This window comes from Telopea speciosissima, chromosome 4 (genome assembly GCF_018873765.1).
Source record: "Telopea speciosissima isolate NSW1024214 ecotype Mountain lineage chromosome 4, Tspe_v1, whole genome shotgun sequence".
Classification (NCBI taxonomy): Eukaryota; Viridiplantae; Streptophyta; class Magnoliopsida; order Proteales; family Proteaceae; genus Telopea; species Telopea speciosissima.
Window position 1 is genome coordinate 53,328,673 of NC_057919.1, and position 20,480 is coordinate 53,349,152.

The 20,480-nt window shown below is 40.8% G+C and overlaps 1 protein-coding gene and 1 pseudogene across 3 annotated transcripts; one reads left to right on the forward strand and one right to left on the reverse strand.

Annotated features, from left to right (window-relative positions):
* Nucleotides 1–520: 520 nt before the first annotated feature.
* Nucleotides 521–20,480, forward strand: LOC122659663 (heat stress transcription factor A-5-like). Of its 3 annotated transcripts, none has more exons than XR_006332524.1 (3): nucleotides 521–891; nucleotides 1,332–2,642; nucleotides 20,051–20,480. XR_006332524.1 is itself a non-coding variant. In XM_043854763.1 (2 exons), the coding sequence occupies exons 1-2, from the start codon at nucleotides 667–669 to the stop codon at nucleotides 2,574–2,576; spliced, it is 1,470 nt and encodes a 489-aa protein (XP_043710698.1). In that variant the 5' UTR covers nucleotides 521–666; the 3' UTR covers nucleotides 2,577–2,649. The 3 variants fall into 3 exon arrangements, 1 of the variants encoding a protein (XP_043710698.1); XR_006332525.1 differs by lacking the exon at nucleotides 20,051–20,480 and adding an exon at nucleotides 2,741–2,987 and having other exon boundaries at nucleotides 1,332–2,629; XM_043854763.1 differs by lacking the exon at nucleotides 20,051–20,480 and having other exon boundaries at nucleotides 1,332–2,649.
* LOC122659407 lies at nucleotides 10,524–12,233 on the reverse strand (annotated as a pseudogene).

Below are 20,480 nucleotides of genomic sequence, written 5' to 3' on the forward strand. Positions count from 1 at the left end.
TTAGATCGGCTGGAATTGGCCGATTTGTATTAATATTGGTGGAGACTAATATCGATTATTGACTGATTCGTATCAATAGATCGGTACAGAACAAGGATAAAAATGTAAAAATATTCAATTTTTTAAAGAATAGAAGGGTAAATCTGTTCAATCCATAACGATAGGGACCAATTTGGATTGGTATCGATCGAAACCGATACGAATACTGATACCGTTACTAAAACCCTGGCCTGAGATAAACATTTGGACTTTTGAACCCCAATCATACAATATTTGGTCCGAATATATACTGGACCAGAAAGAATGGTTTGATTCGGAAATAGGCCAGGCCAGGCTGTTCGACGCTTCGACATCGCTGATTGAATATTTTCACTCTCGCTCTCCATCATACACGTGGCATAGACTGCAAAATAGAAAATTTTCGCCCAAAAAACACAAAAATGGAAAATTTTTGACAGCGTTCGTCCGAGTGTCGGATTCATCTCCCAGAATCCCAAGTCATCGTTGAAGTCGTCGTTGCTCAACGACCTCTCTCTCTTGCTTTACCTAACTCAGTTTCAGACAGGAAACTTGAGAATCAAATTAAGCTTTCTACAAGGTCCGGATTTGCAGAAAAACATCGAGAACGGAACGAAAACGATCTGCTCATCGTTTATTTTAGATTTGATGGAAGGAGGGCAGACCGGTGGTGGTGGCAGCGGAGGTCCAGCTCCGTTTCTTCTGAAGACCTACGAGATGGTCGATGACTCGGCCACCGACGAAATCGTGTCGTGGAGTGCTAACAAGAACAGCTTTGTCGTCTGGAACCCGCCTGATTTCGCTGCTCGTCTCCTCCCCACTTATTTCAAGCACAACAATTTCTCTAGCTTCATCAGGCAGCTCAACACCTATGTAAGATCTCCACATAATTGTCCTATATTTTTGTTTTCTTTTCCCTCTTATATCGCCTTCTGTTTAGATACCGTCGATTGCTTCTGAAATTTGTTCTTCAAGGTGGGTGGTTCTGCTTAACCCACTTCATTTCCAGTAGAGAGGAGAATTGGGCAATTTCGTTAAACAGAGTTTGTGTTCATGTAAAGTGATGGACTTAGCGACTTTGATTGACATCTCTTCTTAGCCGTTTGAACTAGATCTGCTCGTTAATCGAATTCTTGTTATTGTAATTTCGCTTCATAGTTGAAGTAGGACGATGGGATCGGTTATAGCTCAAATGGGCATAGGCTAAAATTTGGTTTTTTGAAGTTATTATTTATTGTGGGCAATTGAGTTCGAGAATCAGAATGAATGATTTGTGCTGAATTGAGAATGAGTGATTTGTCTTTATTTGATAGGGATTCCGGAAGATTGACCCGGAGAAATGGGAGTTTGCCAATGAAGATTTCGCTAAGGATCAGAAGCATCTTCTTAAGAATATTTACCGCAGGAAGCCTATTCATAGCCACAGTCATCCTCAAGGCTCTGGAGGGGATGCAGAAAGAGCGGCTCTTGAGGAAGAGATTGAGAAGCTTTCACGAGAGAAGACTGCTCTTCAGGGCAATCTTTGGAGATTCCGACAGCAGCGATCTGGGACGAAGGTTCAGTTGGAAGATTTGGAGAGAAGGGTACAGGATATGGAACAGAGACAGGTGAGGATGATGACCTTCTTAGCAAAGGCTGTGGAGAATCCAATTTTCGTGGAGCATCTTGTTGGAATGGCTGGATCCTTCATGGACTTGTCTGCGATAAATAAGAGGAGAAGGTTACCTAATCTTGATTACTGTCAAGAAGTTCCGGATAATAGCCTTGTTGACGACCATACTAGTAGTACCAAAGCTGATATTGGGCATATTTTCCACCAAGATTTCTCTAGTAAGTTGAACCTTGAGCTGTCACCAGCTGTTTCAGATAGTAACTTGGTTTATCCAAGTGCACAGAGCTCCAATGAAGATGGGAGGAGTCCACAGAGGAAAACTTCAGAGGGAGATGTAAGAGATGCACAAGTCATGATGGAGGGTCTTTCATTTACTCCTGAAACATTTGATCTTTCGGACACTGGGACATCTTTTACATTGAAAAAGGATTCAACTTTGTCAAGACAAGTTAGAGAAATTGATACCTCAAGGCTCCAATGCTTGCCACATGGTTTGACTTCTGCTGAAGAAGGTGATGGTCACATCTCCTGCCATTTAAATCTAACGCTTGCTTCTTCTGCATTGCAAATGGAGAATAGTCATCATTCCTCTAGACTTTCCCAGTTAAGTCCTGAAATTGGTACTTCCCCTGAGTTGAGGTCTAGCGCCAATGGTAAAGAAGCTGATCTTAGAGTTGCTTCAAAAACAAGAGGTACCAGTAATGATGATGCACCCAAGCCTTCTTCTTATGATGCCCCGACAGATAATAAAGGGCCTTTGGCTACTCAGGGCCGGGTGAATGATGTATTCTGGGAACAATTCCTAACTGAAAGGCCAGGCTCTTCTGATACTGAGGAAGCAAGTTCGAGTTTTAGGGCAAACCCATGTGATGATCAGGAAGAGAAAATTTCTGGGCATGGAAAATCATGGAGAAACAGAAAAGATATGGAACAGCTCACTCTCTGAGCACTCTTGTGTGGTCGAAGTCCAGTGACTGGGTTCATAAAATTGCTCCTCAGATTGTGCCACCGTGTAAGATTTTGGAGAAACAGAAAAGATATGGAACAGTTCACTCTCTGAACACTCTTGTGTGGTCGAAGTCCAGTGACTGGGTTCATAAAGTTGCTCAGATTGTGCCACCATGTAAGATTTCATCTAACATGCTATCTAATACCAGGGAATTATGTGATATTGAGTCATGTACAGTTTGACAATATGGAAATTTGTCAATATTTACAGTAAAAAAAGACCGATTCATTTGTGTTTCTGCAACAGTGTTCAAATAATTAGGTTGCCTTGTATATGACTCACCTGTTCATGTAATCCCTTCCATTCACACCTTGAAAATAATTTGTGCACTCAAATTTTCTTTGTTGCTTGAGTAAGTATGTGTTTACCATTTAACTACAATGTTTAAATATATGGTGCGTACTGATCATACTTTGGATTGCTGTCGATGCTTTGTAGTGCTATTGTGCTCATATCATCACTTACCTGTGATGTTAAATCATATCATTGAAGTTAATCTGTTCAGTTATGGATTTTATGGTATTTTTTGATTTAGTGAACTGATGCATGGCTAAATATAATAAGATTTTCTTAGGAATTTAGGAGATAAAAAGAAGAATGATGATGCACTGCTAATCTCGAACCAGTGAGATCCAGCGGGAGATAAGCTTGCAACAGGAATGCATGCAAGGAATAAAAGCAGATTTCCAAAGAATTTTAATAATAGAGAATCAAGGGATAAGAATTAGCCAAAATTCTGGCCAAAAGCTCTAATTGGATGGGAGAATATAATATAAAAAATCAGGCTTGATCCAATGGTCAGATTCGTAGGATCTAAAGATTCCTTACTTTAAGATGGAATCCCCAAATCTGAGAACTGATGGAGATTTCAAAATATCCAATTTTAAATCAGTTTCAGCATAACATAACAGTTCTAGTGATAACCAGAAATGTGAAACCAGAGAATGAAAACAGAACTTGAAAATCAAGTTGACTGAAGTCAGACTTGAAATAGGAAAACCCATCATCTGTTAAAAGATGGAATTTTGAAACGTAAGCTACTTTAGAACAGAAACCAATTACTAACCATGAAAGCAGAATTGAAATTTGTTGAGTTATGTAACCCGGAAAGGGTACTTTGGGTTTTTTCCTTTGTTATTTGTTTCTCTATTTCTCTCCTTAGCTATGATAGTTGGCTATGGAGGGTATACTTGTAATTCTGTCCTAATTAATGAAATCTATATAGAGGCGCTGAGGAGAGTCACAACTCACTCAAGCATTTCAGCTCTCATTCTCTTCTCTCATCTTCTAACATGGTATCAGAGCATAAACTGATCTAGGGTTAGAACAGCCACCATCTTCATCGTTTCTCTCCATCTCTAACAGCCCCTTCTTCTACTTCTTCTTGGTCCTACATCTGCACTAAAGGCAGTAGTTATGAGGTGATCTATTGATCTTGTGCTGTCCTTCATCTACCTCATTCATTCAGTGTTCTAGAAGCATACCTTTGGATTGATAGCTGCTGCCCCCTTCCTGCGATTTTGGAGTCTTCATACCTTGGAGATCGAATCTTATCAAAGAGTGAAGATCGAGTCTCCCCTTCTTGAAGACCCATATTAGCATACCTTGGACAGCTCCTATCATCCATTGTTTCACACTACAACAGCAGCTACAGCTCTCCAAGACAAAAGGGTTTTTCAAAACCCTGACACTCAATCGATATAGGGTTCTACTTCTCTGTTGCTGCTGATCTTTTGAGGAGTGGTTATCACATACTAGAGGAGTCTTCGATCCAAGTTTGAGGCCCATCCTCCAAGTTTTTGTGCAAGTTCTCTCTATTTCCCCTTTCAGCCATCGATTTCAGCATACAAGTGTGTTCGACAGGTGTTCGATGAATTACCTCTTATAGTTCTCTTTCTCCGATTGGTCTGAAATTTTGAGGGTTTCTTCCATCATCATTCAAGAATACTTGGTCCATATTTTAGCTTATTTCCTTAGAGATTTCTTGGGGATATTGCTATCCTTGTGTTGCTGCCTTGTTTGTTGAAGCTTCTTTCTTGAATCATCATGCCTGGCACCGTTGCCTCTTCGGCAACCTCTGGGCAAGATGGACAGCCCCGGACGGAACTCCTTCCACTTTCTGCTCCTATCAAGCTTGATGGGACAAATTACCTCAAGTGGTCTCGGACTGGCTGGTCACATACTTGGGACTATTCCCATGCCACATACAGCTGGGTCTCTGCAAGAGAAGTGGCTGTGCAATGATGCCATGGTCATGTCTTACTTGTTGGCATCCATGCAACCAAATCTGTCCGACAACCTCATGCTTCTAAAGACAGCCCATCAGATCTGGAGTGCCGCCAAGGAGAATTATGGGCGTATCGGGAATGCTGCCGAAGTGTATGAGATTCGCAAGAAGGCTCATGAGCTCACTCAGAAGGAGTTGTTTGTCTTCACATGCTATGCTACACTCAAGAGCTTGTGGCAACAATTGGATCATTATTCCACTTATCAGCCATCTACACCTTCTGATGTTGCTACCTACCGTAAACACGTCGATAGTATTCGTGTGTACGACTTCTTGGCAGGTCTAAATGTGGAGTATGACCCTATTAGAATGCAAGTGTTGAACCAGTCTCCCTTTCCTACACTGGAGCAGTCCTTTGCCATGATTCACAACGAGGAGACTCGTCGGGCTGCGATGTTACAAGCTCCTACTGTTGCTAGGTCCGCCCTACGGACTACTGCTAGCCCTGCTCCTGTTGCCACTACTGACAGTGGTACTTTTGCTTCCAAAGAGCCTGTCAAGTGTGAGCATTGCTACATGCCCTATTACACTAAGGCTCAATGTTGGAAGTTACATGGGAAGCCCACTGATTTTGAGGGGAAATGAGGCCGGGGGAAGCTCAAACTGAAGGCCAATCTAACTGAAGCCACTGCTCCTACTGCTACAGTCCCCTCTACTGATACTGGTTTTACTCAGGATGAGATGCTAGCCCTCCGTCGCATGCTCCAGCCACCTTCCGCTACACCTTCCACGACATCTGCTGCCTCATCTGGTTCTTACTTTGCTTCAGGTATTCCGGTCGGTAGTCATTGTGCACCGACAGTCTCCAGTCCTTGGATCATAGACTTCAGTTCCACTGACCACATGAATAGCTCCTCTCATGTGTTTCATCATTATTCTCCGTGTTCTGGCAGAGATACTGTTCGGGCAGCGAATGGTTCCCTTTCTCCCATTCATGGAAAGGGTTCCATTCATTGCTCTCCTACCATTACCTTAAATTCTGTTTTGCATGTTCCTTCCTTTCCTACTGATCTTCTTTCCATTGGTAGTCTAACCAAAGATTTAAACAACAAAATAACCTTCTTTCCTTCTCATTGTGCCATATAGGATCTGGAGAAAGCCACGCGATTGGGAGTGGTAAGGTACATGGTGGTCTTTACCTACTCGACACGGGCCAGACTTGTTACATTCAGTAACTTCTTCGGATCTCCATCTATAGCATTGTCGGCTTGGTCACCCTCCTCTGAGAACTTTAGCTTTTATGTTTCCTTAGTTAGTTAAAGATTGTAACAAGAATGAGTTTTTATGTGAAGCCTGTGTCTTGGCTAAGTAGACTCGTTCTACTTACTCTCCAATCAATAAAGGAAGTACTTCTCCTTTTGCTTTAGTTCATCCTGATGTGTGGGACCCTGCCCGTTGTGTTTCCATTTATGGCTATCGATGGTTTATTTCCTTCATTGACTGCTTTACTCGGACCACATGGGTGTATATGATGCAACATAAAAGTGAGGTTTTTCGATGTTTCCAGCTATTCCATTGTATGATTCAGACCCAAGTCAATGCCAAATTAAAAATTCTGCGGAGCGACAATGACAGAGAATACATTGAAGGTCAATTTCAAACCTATTTGGTTAAGAATGTCATCATCCATCAAACCAGCTATGTAGATACCCCTCTGCCAGAATGGAGTCGCCGAAAGGAAAAATCGACATCTTTTGGAAGTGGCTCGGGCAATTATGGTTGCACGGCAGGTTCCTCCTCAATATTGGAGTGATGCTATACTCACTGCTGCCTACCTCATTAACCGTATGCCTACCCTTGTCCTTGATGGGCGTACTCCTGTTGACCTCCTTCAAGGTTCCTCCTCCTTTGTGGTCCCCCCAAAATTCTTTGGTTGTGTTTGCTATGCTTGCAATCATCATCTTCATGGTAAGCTTGATCCTCAGAGCATCCGTTGTATTTTTTTGGGCTACTTAGCCACCCAGAAAGGATACAAATGTTATCATCCCCCTTCTTGGTGTACATTTGTTACCATGGACATTGTCCTCCATGAATCCTTGGCATACTATTCTCATCCACCTCTTCAGGGGGAGCATGATCCAGTGTCAGAAGATGTGCCTGATCTTCTACTAGCTCCTATTCAGGGGGAGTCTTCTTTTACCCTTCCGGCTCCTATTCAGGGGGAGCCTCCTTCTTCTCCAAGAGTTCCAACTTCAGTCTCTGGTGTGCCTTCTATTTAGTGGAAACGAAGACCTGTGAGCCAAATTCCTGTGGATCAAGTCTTCAGCCGGAAACAAGAAGAGCAAGTTGAGATCATCACTGCCGTACCACTTCTCCAACCGTCAGAACCTGATCTAGATCCAGATTCCGCTGCGTTGCCTGGTAAGGATCCCTCTCTTGATTTACCTATTTCTACCCGTAAAGGCATTAGATCTTGCACCCAACATCCTATCACCAATTTTGTTTCATATCATGCTTTGTCCCCTTCCTATTATGCTTTTGTGTCCTCTCTTTCATCTGTTTCTATTCCTCGAAAATGGCAGAAGGCAATAGCAGATCCAAAGTGGAAGACAACAATGTTGGAAGAGATGACGGCCTTATCTAAAAATGAAACATGGGAGCTGGTGGCCCTTCCTTCGGGCAAGAAAATAGTAGGTTGTAAATGGGTGTTTGTTGTCAAGCAGAAGCCTGATGGAACAGTGGACAGATATAAGGCGAGGCTGGTGGCCACGGGCTTTACCCAGACCTATGGCATTGATTATCAAGAGACATTTGCCCCAATGGCAAAGTTGAACACCGTTCGGGTTTTACTATCATATGCTGTCAATCTTGGCTGGGATTTGCAGCAATTGGATATGAAAAATGCATTCCTTCATGGAGAATTGGAGGAGGAAGTCTATATGGAGGTTCCTCCAGGTTTTGCTTGCGACAAGACTCATGGGAAGGTTTGCATACTAAAGAGGGCATTATATGGGCTGAAACAATCTCCTCGGGCTTGGTTTGGCAGGTTCCATAAACCAATGATCTCTGTAGGATACAAACAGAGCAATGCTGATCACACCTTGTTCATCAAGCGGAATGGAGTTAAGGTTACTCTTCTCATAGTCTATGTCGATGATATAGTGGTGATTGGAAATGATGCAGAGGAAGTCTCTCACCTAAAGACATTCTTGGGCCGAGAATTTGAGATCAAAGACCTAGGACAGCTCAAGTACTTTGTTGGGATTGAAGTTGCTCGTTCTCCTAAAGGCATTTTTCTCTTCCGAAGGAAATATGTTCTAGACTTACTTTAAGAGACTGGTTTGTTAGGATGTCACCCATGTGACACTCCTCTGGAGGCTACTACTCGTCTACAAGAGAAGGATGGTGATCCAGTTGATAAGGGTTGCTATCAAAGGTTAGTGGGATAACTGATCTATCTCTCCCACACGAGACCAGACATTGTGTTTGCTATTAGTTTGGTCAGTCAGTTCATGCATGATCCCTACTCCACCCATATGACTGCTGTTCTTCGTATTCTTCACTACTTGAAGTCAGCTCCAGGGAAAGGGATTCTCTTATCTCCACATGATCATCTCTGCATTGAGGCTTACACAGATGCTGACTGGGGTGGTAACCCTGACAAAAAATCCACTTCAGGCTATTGTACCTTTGTCGGAGGTAACCTTGTCACATGGTGAAGTAAAAAGCAAAATGTGGTGGCTAGGTCCAGTGCTGAAGCAGAATTCTGTGCCATGGCCAAGGGCATATGTGAACTATTATGGCTTTAGAGTTTACTCCAGGATATTGGTAGTTCTGTTCATCATCCAATGATGTACTATGACAACAAAGTGGCAATCAGCATTGCTCACAATCTAGTGCAACATGATCGTACTAAGAATATGGAGATCGACAGACACTTCATCAAGGAAAAGTTAGAAAATGGTCAGATCTGTATACCCTTTGTGAAGTCAGGAGATCAACTTGCAGATGTCTTCACCAAAGGGCTAAGTGGAAAGTTGTTTCATCCTAGTTTAGTCAAGTTGGGCATGCATGATATATATGCACCAACTTGAGGGGGAGTGTTGAGTTATGTAACCCGATAAGGGTACTTTGGGTTTTTTCCTTTGTTATTTGTTTCTCTATTTCTCCCTTAGCTATGATAGTTGGCTATGGAGGGTATACTTGTAATTCTGTCCTAATTAATGAAATCTATGTAAAGGGGCTGAGGAGAGTCGCAACTCACTCAAGCATTTCAGCTCTCATTCTCTTCTCTTATCTTCTAACAAAATTCAATGGTTAGAGTTGAAGTTTCAGAAAATTCCTAGTTGAAATAGGAATTTAAACAGCAATAAAAAAGATAAATTTTTATGCTAAGAACAGAATCAAAATTAGAAATCGATATGAAGAGAGGAGAATTGTGGAAACGAACCTTGTTATTAAAGGAGAAGGTTATTGAACCAGGCTTCACTACTGAGCATGGTTCAAAAACTCGTCTTGAACAGCCATCTCGACCAGGTCGAGTTTTCTGAGATCTCAGCGAGACAGTGTATTTTTTTGTTTTGTTTTTTGTGTTTCAGAACTATGTTTTGGTGGACAAATGGCCATAGTTGGCTCTGAAACTTTATGGGAAGCTTGTTTTAGGCTTAATAAACATTTTTAAAGGTTCAAATTGGAAAAAAAAACACCCAATTTGGGTGTTTTGGATTTGCACCCTTGGTTGGCAGTAAAGGTCGAACCTTTAATTTAATATTGCCTATTCTACACATTGTTTGAAAGTAAAACCAGTAAATTATGCAATAATGGATGAGGACACAATCTTGAAAAGAAATAGTTAAAGACTTAAAAGTTTCTACTACAAACTACATTACTTACTACTGTGAACAATGAACAATAAGTCAATAATACATAACTAAGTCCCAACTCCCAACAATAAGTCAATAATACCAAGTACCAAGTACAGTGAACAATAATACATAAGTCTCCTAAGTCCCAAGTCCCAACTCCCAACAAGTGACTGCCTACTGATATGAATTATGACGTGGTGGATCAAGTCCACTCATGGTCCGATGGAGACGACGTGAATTGTCCTCTGTCTGCATGACATATGAATGCCATGTCATAGTGTTCGAGAAGAAATGACAATAGTCCTCCACTAGTCCTCAGCTGCACTATAAATGGGAGCATTTAACCTATCCTAGGGTATAGATCACCGTAATGTGAAGAACCAGTCATTGAGCCACTCTCATAAGATCCATACAGATGCATGTACGGCTGGTGGGTTGGGTAGGCGAAGAGTGAGGATGTGGCCAAAAAGTGAAGAAAGGGCCCGCTTGATAACCTTTCTGCTGTTTCTGTGCTGAGAAACAGCAGAAATAGTTTTTTCCGTTTCTATGCTGAGAAACAGCTTTTGTAGCGCTTGGTAAACCTGTTCTGGAAATGTTTCCCCCTCACCTCAGCTTATAAGATTATTCAACCTTCCTTCCCTTTCCCTTCTCCTCAGTTTTCTCCTTGCTTTTTCTTTATTTAGTTTAAAGAGCAACTTCACACACCAAAACTCCCATTCAACCAAACCAAAACTGGGCAAATGTTGCCATTCCTCATGACTCCACCACCGGAAATGAGAGCCCCACCACCCCTCATGACTCCACCTCAGATGGTCTGCTCAGTTTCCTACTCTTAGCATCTGTAGTATGAGAAGCATTTGCACATGACCTAACTGTTTCATCCGTTTTATAGCTCAAGCATGCAGCAGCATCCAGCACCCCAATTGGGCTCTGGGGAACTGATGGAGCTGAAGCACTTGGAACCTTAAAAGACCCACTAATCAATGATACATCTTGGATTAGTTCAAGACACTTCAACACGCTCTCCTGCAAAACCAAACATTAAAGACCCACTTAATGAAATTGTTCAGATTGCTTAAAATGGAAATAATTGCAATTTGCAAAAGCAATAAACACTCTTTTTGAACATGTAATGAAAAGTGACCAGTGTGCTCCACCACCTACTTTATTTTTTTAACCTGTAAGAAACAAGATACAGTCTTATCAATGTTCACTGTTTTGTTTTCTGAGTATACAGATATAGCCACTGCTGCTGCAACCTCTGATGGTCTAAAATCTAAGTAGTCAATCCCTGCATTTAATTCCCACCAAAACCTGTTTGGAATCCCCGATCTCATATTAAAAACCCATGTCACCAAAACCATCTTTTTTTTGGTAATTGTCACCAAAACCATCAATTCCAAAAGAAAAACAATTTCTGTAATCTCTCAGTTAAGCAAAATGGTTCTCCAAATAATACAATGTAAGATCGATATGGTTCTTCACCTGTAAATCTAGGGGCAGAGGCACTTCTTTCTCATCCATTTTGGCTGCCAAAGATAAACAAGCCACAGCCAACAACTGCATCATCCAGAATTTGCCTATCTACAACAAATAACAAAGATTAGAGACAATCGACATTGAAGGTTAATAATACTGAACTTACAGGAAGTTCATAGGCTGAAAGGAACCGATCCAAGTAATTTATTGATAGATAAGCACTCAGAGGTCCAAAGCTGTAATAGGCACGAACCTGTTTAAGACCAAATTAATAACATTAGTGATCAATGAAAAGGACAAATCAAATTCGGTCTAAAAACGGTAAATCTGAAAACAGGAACCACCAAAATCCTATTGTGATAAAAATATTTGCTACATATAAATATTTTCATAAGAAAAATAATCTGTAGTTAAGAATGAAAGGTGATTGGTGGAACTAGATCCCAAACTCAGTTCAACAAAGCAAGCATGAAGAGAACCCATCGGATCGATTTCATAAGATGCATGAACACCAGCAGATTTAAACAAAAAAAAAACAAAACCCAATTTAGGAAACACTTGAAATACACTGTAAAATATCAAAATCAAAACCAGAAGCAAAGATGAATAAGAAAAGAATCGAAACAGAAGAAAAGGCCATAAAGAAGAAAAACTAAAGCCCATTCACAGAAATCTCTACTACCGAATCCAACTGAGGAAAAACCAAAGCACCCATTTCTGAAAACCGATCGTAGGCATCCACCATTCGATCAGACAAAGTGAAGATAAAACGAGAAAAAAAGGACAGCAGCTCCGTTTTAGAGAAACCCTCTAACCGACCTTTCTAATCCAATCCACAGCCTCTCTTCTAATCCCCAAATCCCACTCCCCACTCCCCAACCTCTTCAAATAATCATCTCAGGGCAAATGCTGCCATTCCTTCTTGACCATCAAACTTAAACACTCCTCAGTTTGTAAGGGGAACCCAATCGAGAACTCTCCACCATGAAAGCTCTGGTTTTGGTTTAGTGTTCGATGGTTCAGTGTCAGTCGAGCATTCCCACCACTAAACCTCTGAAACCCATCATACGCATCAGCAAAAGACATGATACTGTTGTTGTCTTCTGGATTGCTCTTTGTATATAACCCTAAAATTTCGCCCAAATTACTCGCAACCTTCTATGGTCTTCTGTTGAAGAAGATCAGACCAGCTCGGAGAGAGAGAGAGAGAGAGAGAGAGAGAGAGAATGAGCGAGTGATATGGGAAGGAGGGTACCTGGATGGTGAACACGCAGCGATGAGGACGATTTCCGTTTCTCCGATGAGAGAGCTTGCTGGTTCTCTTCAATGGCTTGAGGATGATGAAAGTAGAGCACTTCTGGACTTTGGAGAGTTTGGAGTTTGGACCCCTTTCTTGGAATTGTCGGGCACAAGTTGGAACGTAAAAACAACAAATACATGTTCCGTCAATTGTGTTCCATGGCCCATAAATTTCAATTTATGAGTCAAAAAACACAAAAAAACGGAACAGGTTTATCAAGCAGTCTTTAGGGTGTTTTTTCGTTTCTCAGAATGGAAAACCACCAAAAACAGTTTCTGAGAAGGTTATCAAGCAGGCCCTAAGCTTTTCCCCTTCTCCAAACCCAAAACAGTACTCTTTCAATCGAGAGAGATTGAAATTTCAAACTAGAAGTCGAGTTAGGTGCCTTTTATAATATGGGTCTCACAAGATTTTCGAAACTCACGAGATATCGGTCGAAATCTCGACCAAGATTTTCGAGACACTGTAGTTTGTATTTTTTATCAAATCTCGTCTCGACCAGGTCGAGTTTCACGAGATTTTTGAGATCTTGCCAAGATTTTGAACTATGCTACTGAGAGGGGGGGGGTTGAATCAGTAGGCTTAAAATGGTAGACCCTTACTAACAAAATTGTATTGCCCAAGCTGAGCACACACCACTGTCTGAGGCAATCCCAATTTTACAAGCTACAGTTCATGTGTCTTCCCGCACTGCACCAAGATTGGCTAGACCTACTAGGAAAGACCCATCCACTCTGAAAAACCAAATTCACTTCAAATACAAGGCACACAACCACAACACAGTTTTTATGTGGTTCAGCAAATTGCCTACACCCATGGAGCAATACTCCCTTTGGGGTTTCGTACTTGCTCAATACACTACTCAATATGATTGCTCCTACTGTCTAGGGTACACCTGCTTCCATCCTTAATAATACAAAGACTAAGGGCCACAACCCCAACCACTCACAGCTCCAATTATGAGGGTCTAGCTCCTACTAGACAAATTGTCGAACACCTTGGGAGCACCCACTCCAAGTTCCCTTACAATGATAGAAGTAATTCAAAAACAATTTCCCAACCCCTACAATGATTAACTAGGAACAAATAGCATCAATCAACATAGCCTAGGACATACAAAGAGAAATTTGATAGAGTTCACCTAAGTGGACTACCCACTTGAAGAACAAAGCTCACAACCATCACCCCCATCTTCCACATGCTCATGAGGATCCAATAGATGAGGTACAGTGCCTTGATTGCAATCCCAATGCTCCAAATGTGTAAATAAATATTCTCCTTCAAAATCTGGACAATAGGGTGTTTTTCAGATCTCACAAGCACTCCAGGAAGGTTCATCATGTTTTTCTTGAAACTCTGCAACTTGAACCACCCAATTTGGACTTAAATGGCCAAGTTATGGCCTTGCAAAGTTTCAGGGGCATTTCTGAAATATTTAAGGGTATTTATCGTGAGATGGGGAATCACACAAGGGCCGGTGTGACTCGTCCATGTGTCACGTACTTTGTTGGCTTAGTTATGAGCCTTCGAATCAAAACAGATTATGGTGTGTTGGATATTAGCCACAGGATCTGGGGGTTTGCGTCGGCGCAGAAACCGACACAGATTGGCCTGTCAAATGGAATCACATCTGATGCACATCGTGCACCATCATACATTCGGGAGTCATGAAATGAGTAACTCGTGTATTTATGTTGCACCGTGCACTAGGATATCTTTGCACGATTTATCAGAGCATAAAAAATAGAATCTCGTGAAGTTCTACTGTACAGTCGGCTCACTGGATTTAATCAGGGTTTCTGTGTTGCATGGTTAGATGAACCTTTATACACTCCACCAATCACATTGCCAGCGCCTGAATCTTTCATGCCAAAGTCATTCCACCTTCTCAATCTGGAATCTTGTGCACCCATGCCAATACAGTGGTTCTCATGATTCTGGAACCAAAAACTCCATAGAAAAAATACGTCTGAGACCTGAGACTTCCCGAGAGCTTCGATCTTTAACTCCAAAAATTTGTTTGAGATACACTTGCTCGACGAAAAACCCAAACCAAGTTGCAACCATATGCCTTGAGCCAAGGCATGCTGGCCCAGCATGGCAGCCCGCGCACGGGGGCCTCTGCGGGCATGACGCCCAGCACGCAGGGGCCATGCCCCTTGTCTGCTGCTCCCTTGGCATGGTGCCATTGACCCTGTGGGCCTATGCTTGCCCTCTGAGTCATGATCTGGGCTGGCCAGGTGGCTGTGAGGCCTTGGCCCTGTTGGCCACTTGTGCCATACCTTGTGCCACCAAGAATAATGCAATGCTACCTGGGAAAATCTTGGTTGCCACTTGGCAGGTCCATAAAATTGTGGTGCGTGGCCTTGGTGTGCTGGCTGCCTTGCACATGCCATGCCATGGTGCCCAGGCTAGTTGTATGGCTCAGTGGCCTATGTTGCCCATGTGTCGAGTCCATGTGTGCCACTTCACTACGCCCCAAGGCATTACCATGCCACCCCATCTCAAACATACATGCAACTTCATCATTCCATGTCATGTGACAACTATCCATATTCCCATGCATCCATATGTACAGATACCATATATCTGTGCATACATGTAAACCCAATGCACATCATCTACATTACCATGCATACATGCCATGTATCATATCATCATGCATGCATCTCGACATCATCCATATGCATCAACATACATGTTGTACATGCCATGCACATGTAAACACATGCCATACACATCCCAGGCATGTTAAATACATGCAAAACACATTCCTAAATAATATTTTTTTTAAAATGAATTTCTTTTTAAATTATATTTTCCTTTTGTTTTTCTCTTAATATAATATGGTTGTCAACTAGTGTAAATTAATAAACTTAGGAAAAGGAAGAAAGTGGCATCAAGGAAGAGAAAGTGTGACAGAATTAAGCAGGAGAGAGAGAGAGGACTTTCTTTCCATAAATCAAGGAAAATTGAAAAAGTAGCATTTAATGCATCTAGAAAGGGGTTTTAACAAAGCACAAAATGAAGCAGTTAAAGGGAGAAATTGTACAGTAGTGAGAGACGATAAAGAAAAACCATGATCCAGGGCATCTAGGAGCATTAGACAGGATTTCTTGGAGCACAGTTCAAGGGCAATTCTGCTCTAAAACCGTGAAACTGCAATTTCATGAAACCTTGCTTGTTTTGGAATATTTTGGGCACTAAGACTTGGACTTTAGACTAGTATTTTTATGTCTATCCTTTCCAAAATTAAGATTAGAAATAATATTCTCTAAGAAAGCAAGATGGAAACAATAGTTTAAGGTGGAGGAGGGGAACTTAAATAAAGCATGAAGTATCATTTATTGGGCAATGGAATGTTGGAGACTTAGGGTTGTGCAATTAGAAACACAGATTTCATATGGGGAAAATATACTATTGCAAAGAAAAAAATTACATTGGAGCTTGTTAAAAGTCAATAAAACTCTCTACTTTTACACTTGTGGCAAAATTAGGGGTGCCCGTTTTGAGAACCTCTCCAGACATGCTCATCTAGGAAAACTGTTGCGATAAATTTGTCCTCTTTTGCCTGGAATTCTCGTATTTGCTAGTTCATGGTTTGTATTTGGAGAATCGAAGGCAGGGTCATGGTGAGCCTGGTCTTCATTGTGAACCTATTTCAAGATTATGTGGTCCACTTAATCATTTTAAATATTGAATACTATTATATTAACTTATAGCGCTCCCAGAAATAAAACTTGATATGATGGAGACCAGGATCTTGATGAGGTTTTAAATTGTAGAGGCAATGAAGTAAGTACTTGGCGGCATTAGAAATGCTATATGATTGACAATTTTCTTGAACATTTTAATCTGTTGATTTTTCTGAGTGATTGGACAGAATCAGATTGAGGTTCAAAAAATAAATGTTTTCATCAACATTTTGGCATTCCAATCAAAGTTTCATATAATTCTGTTTGAGCTTCTACAGCATAAATATGGAATTTCTGGCCTTTGGAGCACACACGATGCTAAAAGCCTTCAACCAGAGTTCATTTCTTCAAAGTTCCAATTAGTAAATTTTAAACCCTCTTTGACACCATTATTTCCCATCATGTGCCACCCACCACACATAGATAAGCCCCTCCAAAAAAAGAAAAATCCCCTTCAATTTCAGTGGTTTTCCTTTGGAATTCTGTCTCCTTTATGGCACTGCATTTCAATCATTCTCCAGACCTATTGGCAGAAGTGACTCTCTTTGATGTTCACTCTTTTACATGGCTTTATCTTGCCTCCGTCCTTTGATTCGAAAGGATAAAGATCAAGAGACATTCTCCTATGGTGCAGAATGGTTTTCCATGTGAAGTAGAGGCCTCTGTAGCTCCATCGTGTTATGAGAAAGCACTCTTCACTGGTGTCTTCTGTGCGAACTGTTCTTCTACTGGATGCTACCAATTCCTTTACAGACGGAAACCAAGCTAGTCAGCTGTGGACATGTAAGTGCATGGTGTCTTCAGTGAGAACTATTGTTCTACTGAATGCTTCTAATTCCTTTGCAGATGGCAACAAAGCTAGTTACCTGTGGACATGTAAGTGCATGCTTGACCATTAGAATTGTGCTGGCTTGTTCCCTCTCTTCTCTTTATTGAGTTGAAGGGAATGATGAACTTGGTTTATTGCTTTATTATATGTACACCGATTCGGACTCAGGAGATCCCAGAAGATAGGATGTGGGGACTTGAGGTGGCATAGATCTCTTTTCCGAAGAGACTAAAATATTTCTTTTGTATTCGTCAGAAAAGGTTTCCGCCACCAACTTTGTTGTCAAAGTTTAAAGAACAGAAGCTATTTCTGCCTTGTGGAGGGATGATTTTTTCATCCTGACAATGGGATAAATTGGGGAATCCCCTGGATAGGTGACATGTCAATCTTTGTGTCCTATCTTACTCATATGGCCACCATATAAGGGCTATTTTCCTTGTTATGTGGCCCACCATGTATCATGATTGACTTTTCAAACGATCAGAGAGCATTATATTGACATGTGGTGAAATCAGATTAGAACGAAAACTAGCCAATAATTGGATGATAACATGGACAAGATGTTTTTCATAAAAAAAAAACATGGACAAGATGTCCACTAAATTTGAGTGCAGTCGAACTGCCACTCAGCAGTTATGGCCACATGATAGAAACATGCCCCTGTATTTGTTTGCACATAAGTTATTTTGTTTTCCTCACATATTATGTTTAGGACAGTTACTTTATGGGCTTTGGTTTGACAGGTGTTGCCACAAGTAACTAAAATATGCCATACCTTAAAAGGTAATAAATAGGGCAGGGATCCAGTCTCTCTTCACTCTTCACCCTTGGTGAATCTCCTCACAATGGAGATTTGCCCCTTTGATTAGCATGGGGAAGGGTATTTTCGACCCTTTACAATAGGGGGTGGAAGTTAATGATGATGACATGGGAATCCAATCGTAGGGTCACGTCGGTGAAGGAATTCTTCCTTCTCCATGGGTGAAGGAAAAACTTAATCCATAGGGCAATATGAAACTAAAAGTTCACATTTTTGTACGTAGATGGTGATCTTGTGAGTAATGGGCTTTGATCTCACACTTCTTGCCTCCATTGACTCAGGTAGTCTCATTTGAATTTTTCTAACCAATAGGCACAATAATTTTGGTTTAAAACTGTGACAGTCTAATTGTGTCAAAGATTTAAGTCTATAATAGTCTAATTGTGTCAAAGATTTAAGTTTACGTCATCCATACAAGCTGATGTGGTAGATCTTTTAATGAGACTTGAAGGACATGCTTTTGTAATCTACAAGTTCCTATGTCAATCTGAATAAACAACTGTGCAAGCTCAGCAGCTTTAGAGCTCGATTTCCTTTTCTGTTCTAATTTTGTTTGGTAACCTGGAACTAAACTTGTGAAGTGCAATATTCTGAACTTATTGCCTTTTCTTTTCATCATTTCTGCTTCAAACTCTTATGGTTAAAGGTTAATTGGTTAGTGCATTGAGAAAAGAATGCTTTTGTTTAAATACCTTCTGTCTGTGTTGCAATTTTATGTCTTCTTGGGGTTTGTATCAGGTATAATTTGTAATAGAAGCCCTGACATTACCACAATACAACTCAATTCAACTCATCTAAGCCTTATCCCTAGTAAAAGGGGTCGGCTATATGAATCCTGTTTCACCATTCAACTCCATTATTGCCACACTCACCATCATTTTTCTTGTTCTTAATATTGAAACCATAGTAGTTTTAGGATTACAGTTCATAGTATTATTTGGGCAATCCCCTATTTATCAGTTCAATCCTGTGGTGTACTCGGGGTCTCTAGTCTGACCAGAATTCTTATATTAAACTTGGGAAAGAAACTAAGATATGCTTTGGATGAGAGACTGAGCATCACTTTCCCTTTTTTCATTTACATGACCTGTTAGATATTACTGCTCTCTTGTAACCGATCAGTTCAAGTGCGGTAAATATAGAAGATAGTGCTGACACCTGTTTTAAATGAATTTACAGGCAAACCCATAACTTATTATTATCTCATATTTTGAATTTCACCAGAGAACGAGCTCGTATTTTATTCTTATGGAACCAAGTTTGTGCCACAACATAAGATCACCACTGTTGCAAGTAATTCATGGACCATTGACTACCTTGGAAATTATGAACTCATGACCTAGTAGTCTTACTGTATCATTCCTGTGCTCCAATTGTCTTTCCAATGTACAGAGATCACCAGTACTGGAAGTGATTGATGAATTGGGAATTCAATTGCTGGTTGTGAAGTTTTGAGTGGCTGCCGAGTCATGGTACCAACTGAAATAAACAAGTTGTGTTATTTGCCATGATGTTTCTACTCTGAGTTGACATAATTCTACCAGCTAGGAAAGAGGCTACAGTTTTGTTTTGCAATTGTCTCTGCATAAGTAGCTTCATGCCTTAAAGATTATGACAATCCACTTCCTCTTCCCTGTGATGGAAAAAGGGAAGACAAGAAAATTCTCTTCTTCTTCAGAAGCCTATAATGTTCTAGTAGATCTATTAAATGAATATTCAATAGTTTGATAGTTTTAAAGCACCACTGCCCACCTAGTTAAAAGACAAGTTAGATTGTTTTATTGCCATTTCATAGGGTTCCTTTTGTTCTTTCCCTTGTTTATGTTCCTGTATACAATAGTTGCTTTTGTTTGGTATGAATGTGTTGTCAGGAAACAGATTCAAGTGTCTAAGCATATGTCTTCTCATTGGCATGTAAAGATCATGGTTATAGAGGTTTGACTTTACCTTCACTACAATGTGATGTAAGACCCAAGAAATGGCAGGCTATGTATGCACTGGTAGGAACTCATGCACTTAAATGGCTCTGCACAATTTGCTTGTTTGTTTCCTTTTAACAAAGGAAAAGTTTCCATTGCATATTATTCATCTGTGATAGTGATCAGTTGCATTTATGGATTGCATTTAGTTTCTCAAGAATATGGCCATAATCTTTGTTGTATCATGTGAATAACTTTTTGCATCGATTTCCTACAGTGGGCTGTTGCTATTCTTCATTCAAGGATTAAAGTATATTTACCTATCGCAACATATGTTTATCTTAGGACAGCTGCATAATTATATCCTACCACATTTTGATCACTATACCAGTTTAAGAATTGGGCTGAAGATTGAATTGGAGATGGGACTGAGGAGCTCTTACCAGGTAGCAAGCAGGTTAAGCCTAAAGACCTGCCCAGTTTATCATAACTATTTGTATTTACAAGCCATTATACAGTTCATAAAAAAAACCTGTAGTTGATGAGCACAGCACTGCTTGAAAGTGATGAATGATTCTTTTGTGATAAAACTGAACTCATTTTGGAGTTATGAGAGAGCAAACCTTCAGGTTATATGCACTTGGGATGTGTGGAGCCTCACTCTCCAGTAGGGCATCTACTCCTAAGACTGGCTGAAGCATATTCCA